Source organism: Micromys minutus (genome assembly GCF_963924665.1).
Source record: "Micromys minutus genome assembly, chromosome: 32".
Classification (NCBI taxonomy): Eukaryota; Metazoa; Chordata; class Mammalia; order Rodentia; family Muridae; genus Micromys; species Micromys minutus.
Window position 1 is genome coordinate 18,776,362 of NC_137967.1, and position 20,416 is coordinate 18,796,777.

The window sequence follows — 20,416 nt, forward strand, 5'->3', positions numbered from 1 at the left end:
TGTCTCAGTAACTCACAAACTGCTGGCTGTGGTTGGCTCACCCTTTAACCCCAGCTTTTTAGAAGCTGAGGTAGAAGGGTTGCCGGGAGTTCAAGACCAGTTTGGGTCAAAGTGTAAGATGCTGTCTCAGAAACAAAAAAATCCTCAGTACTCCTCCCAGCCCCCCAAAGAATCGAGTCTGGAAGTTTGAGGAAGAGTTGAAGGCAGCGGCCTTGGTCTGGCTCCTTCCTGCTTATCAGCATCCGTGGCTCTCCTCCCCAACACCTGCATCTCCTCCTCCCATCGGTATAGTAGTGGACAGAGGGACAGACACACAGCCACCCCATACTTGTTCTCTCCTCAGTTTAATGGTGGTTAGTGGGATTGCCAAACCCCCCTCCCCGTCCCCTCCCCGCCCCGTACAAAAATGTGTTTCTTTTTTTTAAACAAGAAAAAGGGGCAAAAGCCAGTAATGGGGGGAGAGGGGTGCAATCTGATATTTTTCATACAGATTTTTGATTTTTAATATATTATATATAAAACCATAGAGACCACACATTCCCTCCAAACTCCTTTCCCCCTCCCCGGGGGGCCTGGAGGAGAGATGGGGAAGGCCCCCCCAAGAGCGGGTGAACAGACAATTATGGGATGGGAAGGACATGGGGGTCAAGATGGAGGGAAGGGGAGCCGCCCAGGAACCCGGAGAAGGGGGACTGGATAAGGGTCGGGGTTATCTCCATTACTGCCCCCCATCAGAGTTTTCACACAAAGACACAGAATTCCCATTTCCACGCCCTCCCCTGCCCCTCCCCCCACCGTGCAAACATGGCTTTGCAAAGAGGTGCCCAGAGCTCTGTGGAACTCTTACAATGGCTGGCATGGGGTCTGGAACCCCAAAGAAATCTGTGTTTCCCTCCCTGCCCACCCCACCCTTCCCAGAATCTGACCCCCTCCCCCACAAGACCTGGTTCTGTAGCCTAGGGGTTCTGGCCTTCCCCATTTTCTTCCCCCAACCCAAATCCCTATTACCCGTCCCTGGACTTGGGGTCTAGAAGGGACCTTAAGTTCCTGTCTCCTTAGGGGATCCCAAGTCTCTGGACCCTAGCCTTTGGCCCTGGGAGAGATCCAGGCATCCAACACTCCCAGTCCCTGCCCAAGCGCCTGAGGTGTTAGCTAGTGGGGGAGAAGCCCACCATCCCGGACTCTGGTCAATGTCTTTGCTGGTTCCTTGCAGCTGGCAGTGGGGGAGTGGGGTCAAATGAAGAATTCTTCTTTCCGCTTGTGTCCATCGCTGCCGCTGAGGAAGGCTTCTCTGGCTTCTCCCTGCTCATCTAAGCCACTGGCCTCATGGGTCAGATAAGAGCCTGAGAGCAGAAAGATGCGCCGGGCAGAGGGGATGTGTATGTGGACGCAGGGAGTGAGTGTAGGAAAAGGAGGCATATGAAGGGAGGGGGAGAAAGGCAGCCGGAGTTCAGTTAAGGGTAGCACAGGACAATGGTAGAGAAAGAGGTAAAGAAGAATTAGGAAGACTCCAAAAAGTCACAGAAAACCCACCCTTAACCCCGACCTGCCCGCCTTCTTGTGAAACGGGGCCTCCCGTTTCCCAGGTAAGCCTCAAACTCGATAGTTACAAGCGACCTTGCACTTTGGATCCTCCTGCCTCTACCTCCCAAATACTGGAGTTAGAAGCCTCTGTGACCACGCCCAGTCCTATGCTGCGTTGGGAATGAAGTCCAGGGCTTTATGCACGCTAACGTGTTCTATCAACTGAGCCCCCTCCCCTGCACCCTTACCTCCTCCCCAGCCCTTTCCCCCTTTTGATACTATTTCCTTACGTCTATGCTGGCAATAATCCAATAAATTATTCAAAATCCCCTTATTCTGTTAAATCTCAGCCCTTTCAGAGCCTAAGGTCAAACACTCCTCCACCTCCTACAGGGTATTAGTAAAAAAAATATGGCTTGATGTCAAATCTAATCCGGTTTCTAGTGTCTGCCCCCTTGCTATCCAGAATCGGAAAGCACGCTGATTTCAGGCCCCACCCTCACTCACCCTTCTGTCGGACGGAGCACCAGACCATGCCCACTAGCACACAAATGATCAGAAACACCAGTAGCGCCAAGATGCCACCCACGATGGCGTAGGGAACCGATGTCTGAGCCTCTACCACTGCACCAGGGTCTGTCAGAAAAATGTTGAGGAAGGTCCTAATCCAGCCTTCTGCTGCAGGGCACTAAGCTAGTTTGCACACAGCTCTGCTCCTTGAATGTCTGCCGCCTTTCTTTAGCCGCCCCCCACCTCCGGGTGTTCCAATGTTTCTGGGAATCTTTGGCTTTTACACTGGTTGGTCTTTCTTTCTTTTTAAATATGTATTTCTTATATATAACTACATTGTAGCTGTCTTCAGTCACACCAGAAGAGGGCATTGGATCTCATTACAGATGGTTGTGAGCCACCATGTGGTTGCTGGGATTTGAACTCAGGACCTCTGGAAGAGCAGTCAGTGTTCTTAAACTGCTGAGCCATCTCTCCAGTGACAGCCTGCCTCTCCCCCTTGGCTCTTTCATTCCTAGTATCTACACACCTCCTTACCCTTCCTCTCCTAAGCCAGAAGTAACATCCATCCTAGCTGTGGGATTTTTTTTAAATAAAATTTATGTTTATGTGTGTGTGCTTGCGTGGATTTACGTGTGCAGGAGCCCGTGGAGACCAGAAGACTTTGAATCTGGAACTTCGGTTACAGAAAGTTGTGAATTGCCGTGTGGGTGTGGAGAATCCAACCCTGGTCCTCTGCAAAACCAGTAAGCACACTTAACTGCTGAGCCGTCGGTTCCTGGTTGTGTGTTTACGGAGACAGTGTCTCACTGTGTAGCTCCAGCTAGCCAGGAATTCACTATGTAGACCGGTCTGACTTGCTTTTGGTTTTTTGTTTTGTTTGTTTGTAAAGAGTATCTCCTATATTATTGACTGGTCTAAAAAAATTGATAAGATGGCCGGCCTGATGTTTTTTTTTTTTTTTTTTTTTTTCTTCAAGAAGACGTTTCTCTGGTAACAGCCCTGGCTGTCCTGGAACTTGTCTAGATCAAGCTGGCCTCAAACTTGCAGAGATTCACCTACCTCTGCCTTAAAGGCGTGTGCCACCTTCTCCTTACTGGCCTTAACTTCTAACCCTCCTACCTCCATCTCCAAGATTCAGGGACTGCATGGAATGTGCCACCTCCTGGAATTCTATCCAAGTTTATCATGCATGCCAAGCGAGCATTCCTTCGTTTAAGCCCCGCCCTCACCAGGCCCACCGCACTGTCCTCACCATAGACCACAAGCACGTAGAGCGCCCTCGCGTGGCCGTGCTTGTTCGCCGCCTCGCAGGTGTAGGTACCATTATCTGCAGATACCAGGCCAGGCAGCGTGAGCGTCTCGCCCACTGCCTCCGCCCTCTCTGGCAGAGACTCATTCCCGCGGTTCCAGCGGATCTGGTTTGGCCTGGCCATGGGTAAAAACAAGTTAGGAACCCAAGAATCTGACTTCTTGGGAATCTGGATACGCGGCTCTGATCTAGCATCAACCCCCAAATGTGTGTGGGTCCCAGCGGTAGACACTTTTCCAGGTATGCATAAGATGCTAGATTCGATCCCTAGCAATGAGAAGGGGCTAGGAAGATTCGACAGCTCTGCCTGCAAGATGCCACAATGCTTACCGAGGAGCTCAATTAGAAGATTAGATTCCTGGGACCCACTTGGTGGACGGGCAGAACGAATCTCACGAGTTGTCCTCTGACGTCCCTACGTGTGTAGTGGTACGCCTCCAACCCCCCCCCCCCCGGCAAACATGCATTTTTAAAAAATTCTGCATAGTATGTGTATGAGGGTTTGTATATATGTCGATACATCTCGGGCATGCATTGCCCTCAGAAGCCAGAAGAGGGCGCAGGTCTCCGGGGACAGGAGACGATTGTGAACCACCGTGTGGGTGCTTGGAATTGAATACGAGTCTTCCCTGAATAGCTGGAGGCTATTCCTCCAGCCTCGTCTCCTCTTTTTTAAATAAAGGGGGCTGTCTCGTGCCCCCCCTTTTTCTTTACAGAAAACGAACAGGCTTGAGGCCAGCGTTTACATGTAGCCAGGGCTGTAAGTATTCTTCTCCTTCTCCGGTTCAGAATCTCAGGATTCTGGCTTCATGAACTCTTTCCTTAAGACCCAGGAGTGCAAGCTCTAAGTCTCTTCATCACTTAGGAGCCAGAAGTCAGATCTCACCTGGGGTTCCCTGTGACAGCACACGTCAGCACCAGAGTGTCTCCCTCCCTGACTACAGCTTGAGAGGCATGGATCCGCGCTGTGGGGGAATCTGCAGCGCAGGAGGAAAAATGAGAGCTCACGCCGGTGATGGGGGGGCCTCCAGGGGCGGGCGGCTGGCGTGCAGACCCCTGAGCCACTTACACTGCACATCCAGCACGTACTGCGTCTGCTTGCTGTGTCCCGAGGGCAGCGCCTGGTTCTGCGCCTCGCAGATGACGATCCCGCCGTCGTCCTTGCGGTCCACACGGAACCGCACGGTGCTCGCCACGCTCCACACCTTGCCGTTCTCTTGGCCGCTGCTCACTCCTGCTCGACCCAGCCCAGTTACCGTCAGGCCAAGGATTCTTGCCTTGCCCCCCAACCCCCCGGGCTCCCAATGTAGGCTGCCGGCCAAGCCACATTCCTACCTATAAGCCTGGCTTTATTCACCTAGCCATGCCCCCTGTCAGTCTCAACCACTTAGGATTCTGGTCTAAGTTAAGTTTCGCTTTGTTTAAGACGTGGTCCAGGTGGACCTCAGCTAGGTAGCTGAGGATGACCTTGAACTTCTGATCCTCCTCCCGACACCTCCCAAATGCTGGGATGACAGGCGAGTGCTATCCATCACCCCTGACTACCGCAGAACTGCGCGCGGGAAGTGTCCGTGCACTATTATCCAGGCCCCGCCCACCACTAACCTCGCCCCCTTCCAGAGCGCAAAGGGTCCCCGCTCCCCGCCCCGCCCCCTGGGTACCTTTCAGCTCCTTGCGATCGCGGTACCAGCGCAGGACCGCTGCGGGGCGCGACCGCGGAACCAAGCAGCTGAGTTCCACCTCGCCGCCCTCCACTGCTTGCTCTCGGACCTCCACCACCGGATTCTCCGGAGCCACTGCGCAGAGAAGGGGCGCGCGTAGGGAGGGTGTTAAGGGAGGCACCGAGGTGGGCTCAAGTCAGTCTGGCTGCTGGATCCCAGCGACCAAAGGGAGCCAGGGTCCCACGGGTGGCAGGGATCAGACGTAGTGAAGCCAGATGTCCCAGAGGTTTAAAAAACGGCCAGGACTAACAGGTCTTGGGACAAGTGAGAGGCAGAAAATGAACCACAGTGAGGCTCGGGGCGGGGGTTGGGGTGGGGAGGGGCGGTACCTAAGACAGTGAGCGTGGCGATTTGGTGGTGGGTGTCCTCTGTGTAGAGCTGACAGAAGTAGCCCCCCTCGTCCTCCAGGCGGGCGTCTGAGAGCCTGATGCGCACTCGGCGAGGGGAGAACTCCTCGAGCTGGAATCGCTCGTCCTTCAGAGCTGGAGTGAAGAGAACCCGAACTTGAACTTGGGGACAGTCACCCTCCAGGACACATGCTACACCCTGCCTCCCCCCCACCCCCACCCCCCACCATAGCTCTGAGTCTGATCCGTTCAACTTGGGAACCCATTCCAGCCCCCAAACCCCACCTCCACCCGCCCAGGAGTTGGAGTCCAGACTTCTAGCCCTCTTCCCCTATCATATACTTAGATGCTTGCTTCACTCACCTCGAGTGCCATTGAAAAAGAGGGTCTGCCGGGCCGGGTTCTGAATGACGACTATGGACCCGTCATACTGATGCAGACGGCAGGTGATCTCAGCCACCCCACCCTCAGCCACTGTCACATTCTCTGTCTGCACTTCCTGTCCGGTCCCTGAAACAAAAGAAACAGACAGAATGACAGAATGGAGAGTCCCTGAGATGACTTTCAGTTAGTTGTGTGTGTGTGTGTGTTTGCATAAATGGTGGATTATGCACCTGTTCACATGCCAGTGTTGAGGCCCGAGGATGGCATCTGGACTCTTCCTGTATGTTCTCTAGCCTATTCACCGAGGTGGGGTTTCTCAGTTGAACCCAGAGGTCACAGCTGAGGGTCAGGCTTGATAAGCAGCCAGCTCCGCTAGCCAGCTCACTCTGAGAATCCCATCTCCGTCTTTGGTGCAAGCTTCCTCGGCCACAGTCCACTGGGGACTGGGGATCTGAACTCTCATCCCTGTACTTGCTGAACATCTCCCTAATTCCTAGTTTGTTCCTTGTTGAGAAAACTCTGTCACCCCGTAGCCCAGATTAGCCTCAAACTTGTGGCCACCCTCCTGCCTCAGTTTCGTGAGTGCTAAGAGTCTGGTGTGAGCTACTGAACGTAGTCCTTTCTCTGCCATCTGAAGGAGCAAAATGGCCTCCAGAGGAGCCAGGCAAGACTCAGTGCGGCATGTGTTTGTGGGAATGAAAGGAATGGATAGTAACTGGAGGCCCGGGCAGAAGAAATCTCCACTGCATCTTAGAGCTGGGGTTCACCAAGGTACCCACTCACCTGATGGGGTTGTCTTCCCACATCTGGAACATATGTAGACCATACAGTATCCTGCCTGTGTCCCTCCAGTCCTATACAGGCTTACACCATCACAGCCAGCTACAAACTCCTCTTTCCTCCGCTCCCTCGTTTCTTTTCTCCCTAGGTCCCAAGCCAGCCTGGTCTACATACATGCAAAGATCCTCTGCAAGCTGATTCGGCAGCTGCATTGAGAGCAAGGTGCTGACACAAAAAATTTTTTAAAAAAATTAAAAGGAAAGAGATAACAGAACACACACGTGTGGAGATGTCTGTAAGGCACAGTGCCAGCACAAAGGTTTCCAGCACTGCCCCAACTGGGTCTGGTAGCGAATGCCTGTAACCCCTCATCAGAAGTCTAAGGTCACGCTCATACACAGCCCGTAGTAGGAGGCCAAGCTGGGGAGGGAGAGGGGTTTTTGCTAGAAATGATCTCGTAAGAGTCACGAAGCTCAGCCTTACAGAGGCCTAACTGCTTTCTCTGTACCATCTGCCTCCCCGAAACTGTTGGGTAAACACGCCCAGAATAGCTTCTTTGAGGCCCTTGCCACCCATCCTGTGAGGGAGGCCATTTTGAATCTCACATTCTGACTGAACTCCAGGTGAGTCCAGGGTAAACCAAGAGAAGGCTGCCCATCTGATCCAGTCTAAAGCTTGAGCCCAGAGACTGAATGAATGAAGCACTTTCCCCAGCGTTTGGAGACCAGGTCTTGGAGACATGGTCTTACGGTGTTAGTCAAGCTGCCTCACCTCCACAGGTGTATGGCTACAAGTGTACAACTCTGCCCTCGGCTCTTAGCAGTCACTTTCCTAAACTACTAGTTTCTGAAGGGTCTGCTCCACCATGAGACCTGTGGCTTTGACACACTCTGAAGCTACTTCCCCCAGCATCCCGATGGCTGGGTGGGGCCACGTGATGGATTTGACGAATATAATGCTAGATGTTCTTCTTCCGGGCTGCTCTCCTCACCCCCAACTCTACACGCCTACTGGGGCCAGAACAGTCTAAGGAGCATCAGATCCCATTGCAGATGGTTGTGAGCCACCATGTGGTTGCTGGGAATTGAACTCGGGACCTCTGGAAGAGCTGTCCCATGCTGTTAACTGATGAGCCATTTCTCCAGGCCCATTCTTTTATTTTTATGCGACAGGGTCTCTCTACATAGGTCTATCTGACCTGGAACTCTGCGTTGAACAGGCTGGCTTCAAAGTCACACAGATACACCTGCTTCTGCCTCCCAAGTGCTGGGATTAAAAGCTTGCTCCACCACTGCCTTGATGGTATACACCTTTAATCCCAACACTCTGAGTTTGAGGCCAGCCTGGTCTACAGAGAGGGTTCCAGGGCAACCAGGACTACACAGAGAGACCTCGACTCAAAACAAAACAGAACAAAATAATAATAATAAAAGAAAAAAATTAAAAGTATGCACCACTATGCCCAATTCTGACCTCTGATTTTTTTTTTTTTTTGTTAGCACATTAAAAGTTCTGGATTATTCATAACAGAATTGAGCTCACCCTGAATAACCATTAAAAGGACAAATTACAGGGCTGGAAGGGTAATGTGAGAGGGCATATCCAGTGGTAGAGCCCCTGCCTAAAATCCCCCAGTGAGGAGCTGAGGGCGTGGCTCAGTGGTAGAGCCCCTGCCTAGAATCCCTCAGTGAGGGGCTGGGGGCGTGGCTCAGTGGGGCTGGGGGCGTAGCTCAGTGGGGCTGGGGGCGTGGCTCAGTGGGGCTGGGGGCATGGCTCAGTATTTGCTTGACTTGGGCAAGATCACAAGTTCCACTCTCATTACCAAAGAAAGCTGAAAGCCAAGGTAACCAGCAGCAAAGCCCCAGAACCCTCAGTTTTTTTTTTTTTTGTTTTTTTTTTTTTTTTGTTTTTTTAATTTTTTCTGAAAGATAACAACAAGCCACAGCTACCTGGGGATAGGCATGTGCTCTTGGAGGTCCTGTGGGAGCATGGCCATTTCTTTTTTCTTTTTTTTTTTTAATCCTTCTTTCGTTTTGGTTTTTTTCAAGATAGGATTTCTCTGTGTTGCCACGACTGTCTTGAAACTCTGTAGACCAGGCTAGCCTCAAACTCACAGAGATCTGCCTCCTGAGAGCTGAAATTAAAGGCATTTGCCACCACTGCCTGTCCAGGGGGCTCTACATCAGGCTCCATTTTCCCAGTGCCCCTGACAATGAACTGGTACCAGAGACTGAACCCAGAACCTCATACCCCAAGTCCCAGTGTATAGGTGGGAAATTGGCAAAAACTGCAAAAGCCCGGACCTCTGACCTCTGACCCTGCCTCCACATCCCTTCCACCCGTCTGAGTGGATGTCCAGTATTGGTGAGGGGTTACAGGATATGCTGGCAACAGGCCTGCCATGGTGAGAAACTGTTGGTTTCTGTCGTGCTCTCTGAGTCTTCTCTCACCTGGTTGCCCAGGTATGAACATCAAGACTAAGGTGAGATTCTTGAGACTTGTATTACTGTATGTGGCTAGTCATTTGGATTCATGTTTCTAAGTTTTAACTTGGTTTTATGTGTATGCATATTTTACCTGCATGTATGTGTGTGCACCATTTGTATGTCTGGTGGCCACAAAAAAAAAAAAAAAAAAAAAAAAAAAAAACCAAAACCAAAAACAAGGGTATCCAAACCCTGGAACGGGATAGGTATGAGTCACCGTGTGGGTGCTGGGTATGAAACCTGGGTACTCTGGAAGAGTAGCCAGTGACAAGCCATCTCTCCAGTCTCTGGGTTAATAGTGTGTGTGTGTGTGTGTGTGTGTGTGTGTGTGTGTAAGTTACTAGTACATAAGTACTCATTGGTTGGTGTGTAACAGAATCCAGAGGAGGGCACTGGGATTAGATATTCTCTTCTATGTCCCCCCACCTTAATGCTTTGAGGCATAGTGTCTCCCTGACCCTGGAAATCAGCATTTGGTTTCTCCTGTAGAGTTCTGGGAGCTAGAGATGAAGCACCATCACCACCTCAGCTGTCTTAAAATGGTATTGACTGGGCCTGACAGAGCACTCCTGTAACCCCCGCACCAGGGATGCTGAAGAAGACAGCTTTCCAGTCCATCCAGGGCGGTATCAAGATCCCTTCTCTGCCTCAGAGAAACAAATAAGCTCAGTGGTTTCCCAGGTCTCTTCCATTCTATCCCGTGGGTTAGTTGCCTGGGCAGAGATAAGTCAGATGGGGTCCATTCCCTTGAAAAACTCTTACCATTCATAAGGGACTATCCACCAATCAATGTAATATGCCATCAGAAGTGGAACACTCCCTGTTAAAAACATGAGTAACCAAGGGCAGAACAGATTCCTCCTGTAGGACAAAAGCAGGGGCTGACAGTTTCCTATCTCAACATCCTTCTTTCCCTCCTCATTGTTCTTTACAACCATATGCCCCGCGTCTGACTCCCTTGCAGCTAGGTAAAGAAAGCTATATGATGAGTGGACCTAATTAGACCTAAGCAGAAATATCATATAGTCAGTTATGGGTGTTTCTATTAAAAATGAGAGAAATATTTTTTCTTCTACGAGGACACCCTCATGTAGGATGGGACACGTGGAATTCTGACAGCCATTTTGGATTCTACCGACAGAGCACAATGGGAGTAACAGAACCAAGAGCTGAAAGAGCCTTAGTCTTTGGTGGAAATGTGGAGCTGCCACACCTTTTAACTCTGGGTTTCTTTGATGTTGACAGTGTCTAAGCCACCCTTTGAATTTTGCCTCCCAGAATGACAAACAACACAGTCAGCCCTTGACTATGTTTTTTTGTGGGTTCAGTAGATGCCACAAACTACTCACTGAGCTGCTCAGGCCAAAGGGCAACGAGCTGTCCAAGTGTCCGATCATTTCCTCAGCCCTAATACCGATGTCTTCCGCAACGTCTGCGTATTTTACCTCAAAAATATATCTGAATCCATCCGGCTTCGACTGTTTCACCTCCAAGCAGCCTCTCCTACCACCATCTATCTCTCTTCCGGATTTCTTAAGAACTTGTTTGTGGATCTCAACTTCCAAGCCTGCCTCTCACATCCAGGCTGACCCACACATAACACGTGACCATCTCAATTTACCTCCTAAATGCTAAGATAACAGGCATGTCACCATGCCCTGATTATATGGATTCCTTTCTTTTTTTTCTCTCTTTTTTCCTTTCTCCCCCTCCTCCTTCTCTTTTGATTTTTTTTCAAGACAGGGTTTCTCTGTTTAGCCCTGGCTGTTCTGGAACTTGCTCTGTAAATCAAACTGGCTTTGAACTCACGGAGATCCACTTGCATCTGCCCCCTGAGCACCAGGATCAAAGGTGTGTGCCACCACCACCTGGCTGCTTCCTTTTTAAAGCACAGCCTCAACATGTAGCCCTGGCTGACCTGGAACTTGATATGTAGACCAAACCAGGATCAAAGGTTTGTGCCACCGAACCTGACCCAGGTGGACTTTTTGAACTCAAGATTCTATCTTTTAATTGTATGTATGTGTCCCAGTGTGGGTATTGTGCATGTGGGCTTAGGTGCCCTAGAGCTGGATGCCTGGGAATTACAGGTGATTTTGAGCCACCTTGTTTAGGTGCTGGGAACAGAACTTGGGTCGTCTGCAGGGACAGCATATGCTTTAAAACACTGAGCCATTATTTCAGCCCCCTCCATTCCCCCCTCCTTTTGTTTTTTTCAAGACAGGGTTTTTCTGTGTAGCCCTTGCAGTCCCGGAATTAGCTCTCTTAGACCAGGCAGGCCTTGAACTCAGAGATCTGCCTGTTTCTGCCTCCTCTTGAGAGCACCAGGCACACACATGGTGTGCAGACATACACAAGACCAAATCACCCACGCACATAAAATAAAAATGTAAGCCCCCCCCAAAAAAGAGTCAGGTGTGGTGGCCCACTCCTTTAATCTCAGCACTCAGGAGGAAGAGTCTAGGGGATCTCTGTGAGTTCGAGGCCAGCCTAGTCTACAGAGTGAGTTCTAAGCTAGCAAGAGTGCCAGTGAAAGCGTCTCAAATAAAGTAAGCATATAAATGAAAGCAAACCCTAAGGCGGAGAGGGAATGAGGAAGTCACACAACCCGAATGTCTGGCCTCCACACACATACATGCACACACATGTGCACACACTAGCATGTACACACACAGACATACAAAGAGCCTGCTTAGGGTACCATCTTCCATGCCTATCTCTCACACCCTGGGTAGCCTTGAACTCATGACCTTCCTGCCTTAGCCTCCTGAGTGCTGGCTTCACAGGTGTTGCTCACCGTGGGCATATTAAAGTGAGCCCATGGGAATGAAGCTCTGTGGTTGAACCTTTGCTGAGGTGGCCTGCAAGGAGCCTGGCCAGCCCAGCTCAGCAGCATCCAGCCCTCCCGGGGCAGGCCATCACAAACACGAACTCCCGTGTGGGCCTTCTGGGTACCGAACAGACTGACCCTCTGACCCTCGGTCTCAGTCCTCTCCTATCCACTGTCCTCTAGGCTACCTGACCTTGCTGTTCCTCAAGCATAGGCTTTTACGTGCACGTTCCTCTCCCTGGTTATTCCCTGACCTCTGACCTCCAAAATACCCTCCCTCACCGTCTGGTCTCTTTGCATTTGGAAAGCTTTCTGTCTCCTCTCCATCGATTCTATGGAGATAACGCACAGGCTCTGTGAAGGCAGGTGTGTGACCTACAGAGGTTGAGGACTGTCCGTTTCCCCCACCAGCCAGGAAGTGTACACAGCGCTCAGTCACCATGTGGAGGGAGGCAGGAGGAACAGTGGTTTAAGGTCACCCTCTGTTATGTATCTTGTAGGAAGCCCACTTGGGCCACAGGAGACACTGTCTCAAAAGATGCAAGTCTGCGGAGCAGGAGAGATGGCTCAGCTGTTAGGAGGATGTCTGGCTGCTCTCGCAGACAAGCTGGGTTCCATTTCCAGCACCCACAGGCAGCTCCCAACAGTTAACTTCGGTAATTCTAGGTCCAGAGGACCTCTGCAGGCATCAGAACTCAAATACATGCATGATTTAAAAAAACAAATTATTCTAAAAAATATATATATCAAGACTGGAGAGTTGGCTCAGAGGATAGGGGTATCTGCTGTTCCTACGGAGGACCTGAGTTTGGTTCCTAGCACCCACATCGACTGCACCCAATTGCTTATAAATCCATCTCCAGGCCTGCTGCCCCTTCAGCCTTCTGAAGGCACCTGCACACTCCCAGCATACATTCACACATACACACATGCACACACACAGGCACATATACACACACACACACACAGGCACATACACACACAGACACATACAAACACAGGCACATACACATTCACACATACACACACAGAGACACATACACACATACAGACACATACACACACGGACACACACACAGACACATACACACACAGAGATATATACACACACATAGACACACACACAGACACATACACACACAGACACATGCACACATACATGCACACACATTCACACATACACACACACAGACACATATACATACAGACACACACACACACACACACTCACCTAAAAGTAAACATTTTTGTACATTATGTGATTTAACTTCATTTTCCTGGCTGTCACTTGTGTATTACAATATGGTACTTGCATTCAAATTCAAGAAAAACATTTTTTTTGTTGTTGTTTTTAAAGCTAAGCTCAAAGCTGGGGCTATAGCCTAGTGTTACAGCATTTGCCTACCATGTGTGAAGACACACACACACACACACACACACACACACACACACCTCACCAAGCACTGTCACACAAGCCTTTAAACCCACCACTCCAGAGGCAGAGAGAGAGAGAGAGAGAGAGAGAGAGAGAGAGAGAGAGAGAGAGAGAGGTGCAAGTTCAAGACCAGCCGAGTCAGCACAGTGAGTCTGAAGCCAGCCACGGCAACAGAATAGAGACCGGGTCTCAAGCAAACAGCACAGCTGGGCTGTGGAGATGGCTCCGTGGATGGCTCCGTGGGCAGAAACAGCAAGCCAAGGTTGATCTCCAAGATCCACACATACAAAAGAAATAAATGAACAGGACAACAAAAGTTTCAAAACGAGCAAACAAAATTATTTAGGGAACTCGCAGAAGAGGCGGCACAGCTCCTGCCTGTATTACTTAGGTTTCCAAACAATCAGGAGCCCTGGCTTTGTTCTCGTTTTCTTTGAGACAGTGACTCACTGTGCAGACCAGGCTGGCCTTGAACCCATGGTCCTCCCACTTCAGCCTCTCTAGTGCCGGGGTCACAAGCATGCCCTGCCACACCCTGCCCAGGGATCTCATCGTAAATGCCAGGCCAATCGCAGCTCCAGCCCTCGCCATCCGTGTGACCTTGAGGAAGTGGCCTGTCCTTTATTAGCGAAGTCCACACCGTCTGTGAAATGACAGTGACGCCACAGGTATCGTTGGAGGGGCCGTCTGGTGCCTCCTGACACTCAGGAAGAGTCCCTTCTGAGGGCTGTGATTACAGGCTGTGAGGACAAGCCAGACCCTATGAAAACTAGTTCTGCATGCTCAATACTTAAAAAGAAAAACCTTGCCAGGTGCGTGATACACCTCTGATGATACACATCTGACCCCAGCACCCCAGAAGCGGAGGCAGGTGGATCTCCGTGTTTCTGAGGCCGGTCTAGTGGACCAAGTAAGTTCCATATCAGTCCGAGGCCTCGTAGTGAAACCGCATCTTGAAAAACAAAAATCTTGGTAGAATGCTTGTCTAGCATTTCATGAAGTGCTGAGTTTGTGCCCCAGCACTGTGCATGCCAGGCATAGTAATAATAATAATAATAATAATAATAATAATAATAATAATAATAATACAATCTACAATTCTAGCATTTGGGTGGGGAGGCATGAGGATCAAGAGTTCAAGGTTATCCTTGACTAAGCATCGAGTCTGAGGCCAGCCTGGGCTACATGAGACATGGTTTCACTAAATAAATAAATAAAACAAAATCCTACCAAACAAAATCTTAAGGCCTACATCTTCCGGACCTCACAGCTAATGTGGATTAGCCCCCATTTTACAGACGTGGAGAGTGAGGCTTGTAGGGGGTTATCCAAACCTAGTTAGTAACAAAGTTCACCATTTCCTGGGAACTATGGGGACCCCCATATCCACTGCTCCTATTCCCCAACTGCTCTATGTTTGAGGGTGCAGATGGGGTGAGGGTGGGGGGCTTTTGTTTAACTCCCTCCCCCTCCTGAGGAGTCAGTAAGCAACCGCGCTTCTGCCTAGAATACTAATTGGCCTAAGGCTTTTGTTTCTGGTTGGGGGGAGTGGGGGCGGGACTTTCTGGTCAGAGAGGGGCTGAGCTTTTGGGACTGGGGCATGGACTTTGAAATGGTGTTGACAGCCAAAAGTCATCATGGGGACTGTGCTCAGAGAAAGTAGACAGGGGGGTTCTGGAAAAGGGGCTGTCAGGTTACATGGAGAAGCTCAGCATCCTTCAATCTCAGGCTCAGAACCACAGGCAACAACTGTCCCAGGTCTCAGCCCCCTCCTCCCTCAGACACAGGGGTCCAGGACAGCCCTCCTCCCTCAGACACAGGGGTCCTGGACAGCCCTCCTCCCTCAGACACAGGGGTCCTGGGCAGCCCTCCTCCTTCAGACACAGGGGTCCTGGGCAGCCCTCCTCCTTCAGACACAGGGGTCCTGGGCAGCCCTCCTCCCTCAGACACAGGGGTCCTGGACAGCTCTCCTCCCTCAGACACAGGGGTTCAGGACAGCTCTCCTCCCTCAGACACAGGGGTCCAGGCCCAGCCCTCTTCCCTCAGACTCATGAGACAGGGGTCCACAGTGCACAGCTGGTGGATGTTTCCACAGAGACTAAGCAGGACGGGGGGGAGTACTTCCTGGGTCCTGATTCAGCGAATACCCAAGGGAGTCTCAAGGTCACAGTTCTGGGAAGGTCATAGCCACCCCCTCTATATCCGTTCCCCGGGGGGGCCTTGGCATCATGCCTCTTTCCTTTCCCCTCTCCCGGGAAGCTGGTACATTCCTGGGTCCTGCCTAAACCCCCCCTCAACCCCCCATCAATGGCGGAGTCCGAGCATCCTCGCACAAAGCAGCAATTCTTCCAGTGATCAGCCTTGTGAAGGCGCCTGTATTTGCAGGACCTAGGCATAAGGGTCCCAGCTCAACCTCCCTCGGAAACCCCCAGCCCCTTCCTCTGTCAACGGAGGAGGCTGAGCTTTTCTTTCCTCTCTCAGTACCCACAAGTATGGACTCCTAGTCACTTCAAATCTCAGACTTAGACCCTGGCCCCTCCTCCCTCAGACACGGGGGTTCAGCTCCCAGACCCTCCCAGACACAGGGCCCCAGACCCTATCTTCCCTCCTTAAACACAAAAATTCAGACTGCCCCAATCCTCCCTCAGATACAAGAGACCCCAACCCTCCTCCCTCAAACACAGGGGTCCAGACTCCAGCCTCCTCCTTCAGACACAGGGGTCTAGATGCCAGCCTCCTCCCTCAGACACAGGGGTCTAGATGCCAGCCCTCTTCATTTAGACCCTGGAGTCTGAGCCCTAGCTCTTGAAAACTTTGGACTACTAAGCCATGGTCCTGTCTTCTGTCCTTTGTCTTCCAGAGTCTGGGGACCTGGGCCTTGGGTGGGGGCGTCAGGGGTGAGTCAGCAGTCTCACACAAAGTCCTCCCTGTGGTCCCCACGTTCCTGGGATACTCGGGACTCCCTGGATTCCAGGCTTCTGGTCCAGCCAGGGGGTGAGCAGTTCCTCAGAGGATCACCCTGAGTGTGGGGTTCCCGGAAGAATGCAAGCTTCCCCTGAACTCAGCTTGTTTAAGCCTTCACCTCGGTCTTCTGTGCCTTCCTCCATGAAGACCCAGCAGCCCACCCCATCCCCCTGGGTGTCCACAGAGGGGTCTAGGTGGCCCGTGTCTATGGGCAGAAGCCGGGGCTGCTCAGGTTCTGGTGCCATGGGCCATTGGATGCTGGCGGGTCTGGCTGCCTCTACCACACCCCCCAACATGCACACATACACCCAGAGAGAGAAAGCTGCCTTTGTGTTCCCCAAGTCGGGGACAAGCCAGGCTCGCACGACATTAACCCACCCCTGGGCCCAAGCCCTGCTGTGTCTAAGGTCCTTGGAATCTGTGGTGGAACCTGACCTCCACCCCCACACTCTGAGGACCCAGTGATATCTATCTCCCCAGACTCAACCTTTGGGGTGAGTCACCATGAAAGGAGGGTCCGGCTATGCCCTAAGAGGCCACTTAGAACCATGACAGGGAGAAGTGAGTCACCCTAGACAAGAAACTTGGGATCAACGAAGTCCCCCTCAAGAGGGCTCCCCAAGTCTTAACGGCCTCTTTATTCTCTCTCTGTATCTACATATCTGCATTTTCTGCTTCCTCTTGGTTTTTTTTTTTTTACCCAGTTTCCAGCTGTGGCTCACACCCCACCCCCACCCCCGTGTGCATCTCTGGGAGACACCTGTCTTATATTCTATCCACCTAAACCCTTCTTTCTCTCAGCCTCAGCCTCCTCTTCCTCTTCATATTCTCAGCAAACAAATGAGCCAGGACCGACAGGATACTTCCTCTGTGTGTGCATGTGCGTGCGTGTTTAAAAGGCACAGATATAGGCTCCAGTCTTATCCTGCTGGCTGGATAAGGAGATGTAGTGACCACTGGAACCTCCTAAAATGGGTGATCAGAGTCCTTCATAAAGATCCGATTAAAAAGCTAGGCATGGGAGCCCATATAATCTCAATACTTGAGAGTCTGAGGCAGGAAGGTCACCATAATGCTGCGACCAATTGGGGACTTTGTAGTTTTAAGGCCAGACTTTTGTGCATAGTGAGGCCTTGCATGGAAAAAACAAACAAACAAACAAACAAAAAAACCCCAAAAACCCAAAACCACAGAAAAGAAACTGGATATAGATCAGAAGCTCCACAAACAGGACCCTTGAGGACCATGCTCACCAGAGAGAGAAACTGAGGCCTAGAGAAGTCCAGAGACTGACACTAAACAACACCACAGAGGGCTTCCCCAGTTGCCTGGAGTACGCCAAGCTTGCCTTCCGCGGATAAAGCCCCACAACATGTAATTTAGAGGTCGTTTACAGAAAGGATGAAGGTACCAGGAAGCAATGACTTTAAAATCTAAGCCAGGGACAAGGCTGAGAACCACCTCCCAGAAATGCCTGAGATTTGACTCCTGAACTGGGTAGATAGTCGGCTGAGGGTTCGAGCAAGATCCAAGGGTAAGGGGCCAGGGGCTGCACAGCCCAGTGAGACAAGATTCCATCATTTTACTGATGGCAGGACACTAGAAGGGTCCCATCGGTGAGAGTCTACTTCCCTCCCTCCTGTCCCCCCTCCCGGGAGTAGGAAATAAACCCAGGGCCTCTCATATGTTGGGATGTTGGGCAAGTGTTTTATCACAGAGATATGTATTTTCAGCCCCCCGCTGGCTGCTAATTCTAGGCAAGTACTCACTGAGCCACACCCCCAGCCCCTCATTGGTGGATTCTAGACACCTATGACTAATAAACTACTTCCCTCAAGCCCCCCACTTCTTTTTTTAGGCCTTTATTTTGAAACAGAATATCACTAAATTGCCCAGACTGGCCTTGAACTCATCCTGTAGTAATTCTGGCAAGTCTCAGTGAACCTCCTGCCTCAACCTCCAGAGCAGAATGGCTGGGATTACAGGCCACCATGTCCAGCACAATTCTAGAAATGTAAAGGCGTTAAGGTTCTAAAGACTCCCCATATCTAACATCATAGGGGTGCCAACGTCTAAAATAACCTCCCGCTCTCTGGTTCCAGGATCCCAAGAGCCTGGTTTTCATGAATTGGAAGAAAGAAAAAGAGAAATGGACGGAAATGTACCAAGGGCCCCGAGCTGGCACCTGGGAAATTGGGGCATGCTCATTGCAAAAGAGGGTCTGATGAAAGTTAAGAAGCAAGTATAGAAGTCTACAGAAGAAAGGCAGAACTTCTAAGGTCGGCTTTGCCCGCAGCCTCGTCCTCAGCTGAGACCCTTGGGGTGGCAGGTGGGGTGACACTCAACTTAGAAGCTCTCTTACATCATCAGACGTGGACCCAGGTCAACATCCTCCCCGGACAGAACTAGGGCCAGGAGGGAGGGCTGGGCCACCTGTCCCAATTCTCAGCTCCCTATAGGAGCCCTCAACCCTGCTTTTGCTCACCCAGCCGCCTCCCCATCATGTATTCCTAGGCAAAGTAACTTGGCCCACCGCAGGGGAGTGTCCCATGATAGATATGAGACACATAGGGTTCTAAGTGTGAGCGTTCAGGTGACATCTCCTGACCTTGTCCCCAGACTCAGGGTCATCATGTCTTGGTCTGGGGTGGGGGCTGGGGGAGTCCTCCAGATTCCCACAGCGAGCGAGAGAGACGTGCGGATGTCCTAGAGGGGGCTCCTCTGTGAAGTGTGGCTTGGATGTGTGAACGGGTGGGAGGGTTTGGGGGACATTTGTGGAATCCACGTGTGTGCTCACATGCCAGCGTTCCCTATACCACTTCACACATCTATACTGTCGCTGTTCTGCCTGACTCCACTCCTCTCCCGGAGAGAGGAGGGAGACAGAGATGGGGAAACCTCGATGGAGGAAGCAGATTCGGGGGACAGGGAGACAGTGGGGGAGAGAGGAGAAAGGAAGCAGCTAGGCAACAGAGGCTGCTAGAGAAATGGGCGAATGACAGGGGACAGAGAAGGGAAGAGATACAGGGTGTCAAGGAGATGGGGAGAGATATGGTGAATGGGGACATAGAGGGAGGACAGCAACACAGGAGACAGCGGAGTGAAGAGAGGATGGGGAACAGGCAGAGTGACCCAGGAAAAAGGGACAGAGGTGGGGGACAAAGGCGGAATGGAGAGATGGGAAGGGGGAGACAAGGAGAAAGGAGGACAGACAGAAGGAAGGACAGAACTTGAAGACAGAGGACAAGGGCTGGAGAAAAATCAGAGAGAGAGAGAGAGAGAGAGAGAGAGAGAGAGAGAGAGAGAGAGAGAGAGAGAGAGAGAGAGAGATCGATCTAAAGACCAGGACAGAAGGACAGTGGGACCGGCCTGGAGAAGGCGGGCTTGGGGACATGGGGGGAGGGAGGGTCTCGGGCCCTTTGTCCCCGCGGGATCGGGGCCTGTGCGGGGTGGGGGGGCTGCGGCACGGCGGCCTGGGCCCGCGTCCCCCCTCCCCTGCCCGCGGCTCCGGGCTCCTGGCCCGCGCTGCGCTTTGTCCCGGGGACGAGGGTCTCCCGCAGCCTCCCCCCTCCCAGCGCATTGTTCGGGCCTCTGCAGGCCCCCAGGCGACCCAGCTGTCACAGCGGCGCGACCCCCTCCCCAACCCGACCGCAATACGCACACCTCCCTCGTCACCCCGATCCAGCCCACCGACCCGGCCCCCACCTCCGTCACCCTACCTGGCCCCGCCGCGGCCGCCCACAGCAGCAGCAGCGGCCACTGGAAGCGCCGGGCCCGGCCCATGGTGCCGCCGCCACCGCCGCCGCCGCCGCCGCCGCCACCGCCGCCGCCGCTCGCTCCCGGCCCGGCACCTGCACCTCCCGCGCCGCCGACCCCGCCCCCGACTCCAGCCCCGCCCTCGGCCCCGCCCACTGCGCGCCTGGTGGGCGTGGTGTCAGCTAAGGGGCGGGGACGGGACCGGGAGAGAGAGGCCCAGACAATGCGGGAGAGGGAGGACGAGAGCGCGGAAGGGGCGCGCACGGGGGTGGGAGAGCAGGACAGCACTCGGACCCGGGCGCGAGGGCTGGGCGTAAGCGTGACAGCGTCTTGGGAGCCGGGGGGGGGGGAGGACTTGGGAGAACCG

The 20,416-nt window shown here is 52.2% G+C and overlaps 1 protein-coding gene across 1 annotated transcript; it reads right to left on the reverse strand.

Annotated features, from left to right (window-relative positions):
• Positions 1–954: 954 nt before the first annotated feature.
• Positions 955–20,137, reverse strand: CADM4 (cell adhesion molecule 4). Its single transcript, XM_080908795.1, has 9 exons — positions 20,013–20,137; positions 5,778–5,924; positions 5,397–5,549; positions 5,008–5,142; positions 4,416–4,580; positions 4,233–4,323; positions 3,290–3,462; positions 2,032–2,160; positions 955–1,343 (listed from the first exon to the last, which is right to left on the reverse strand). The coding sequence occupies exons 1-9, from the start codon at positions 20,074–20,076 to the stop codon at positions 1,234–1,236; spliced, it is 1,167 nt and encodes a 388-aa protein (XP_080764921.1). The 5' UTR covers positions 20,077–20,137; the 3' UTR covers positions 955–1,233.
• Between the last annotated feature and the right edge of the window lie 279 nt (positions 20,138–20,416).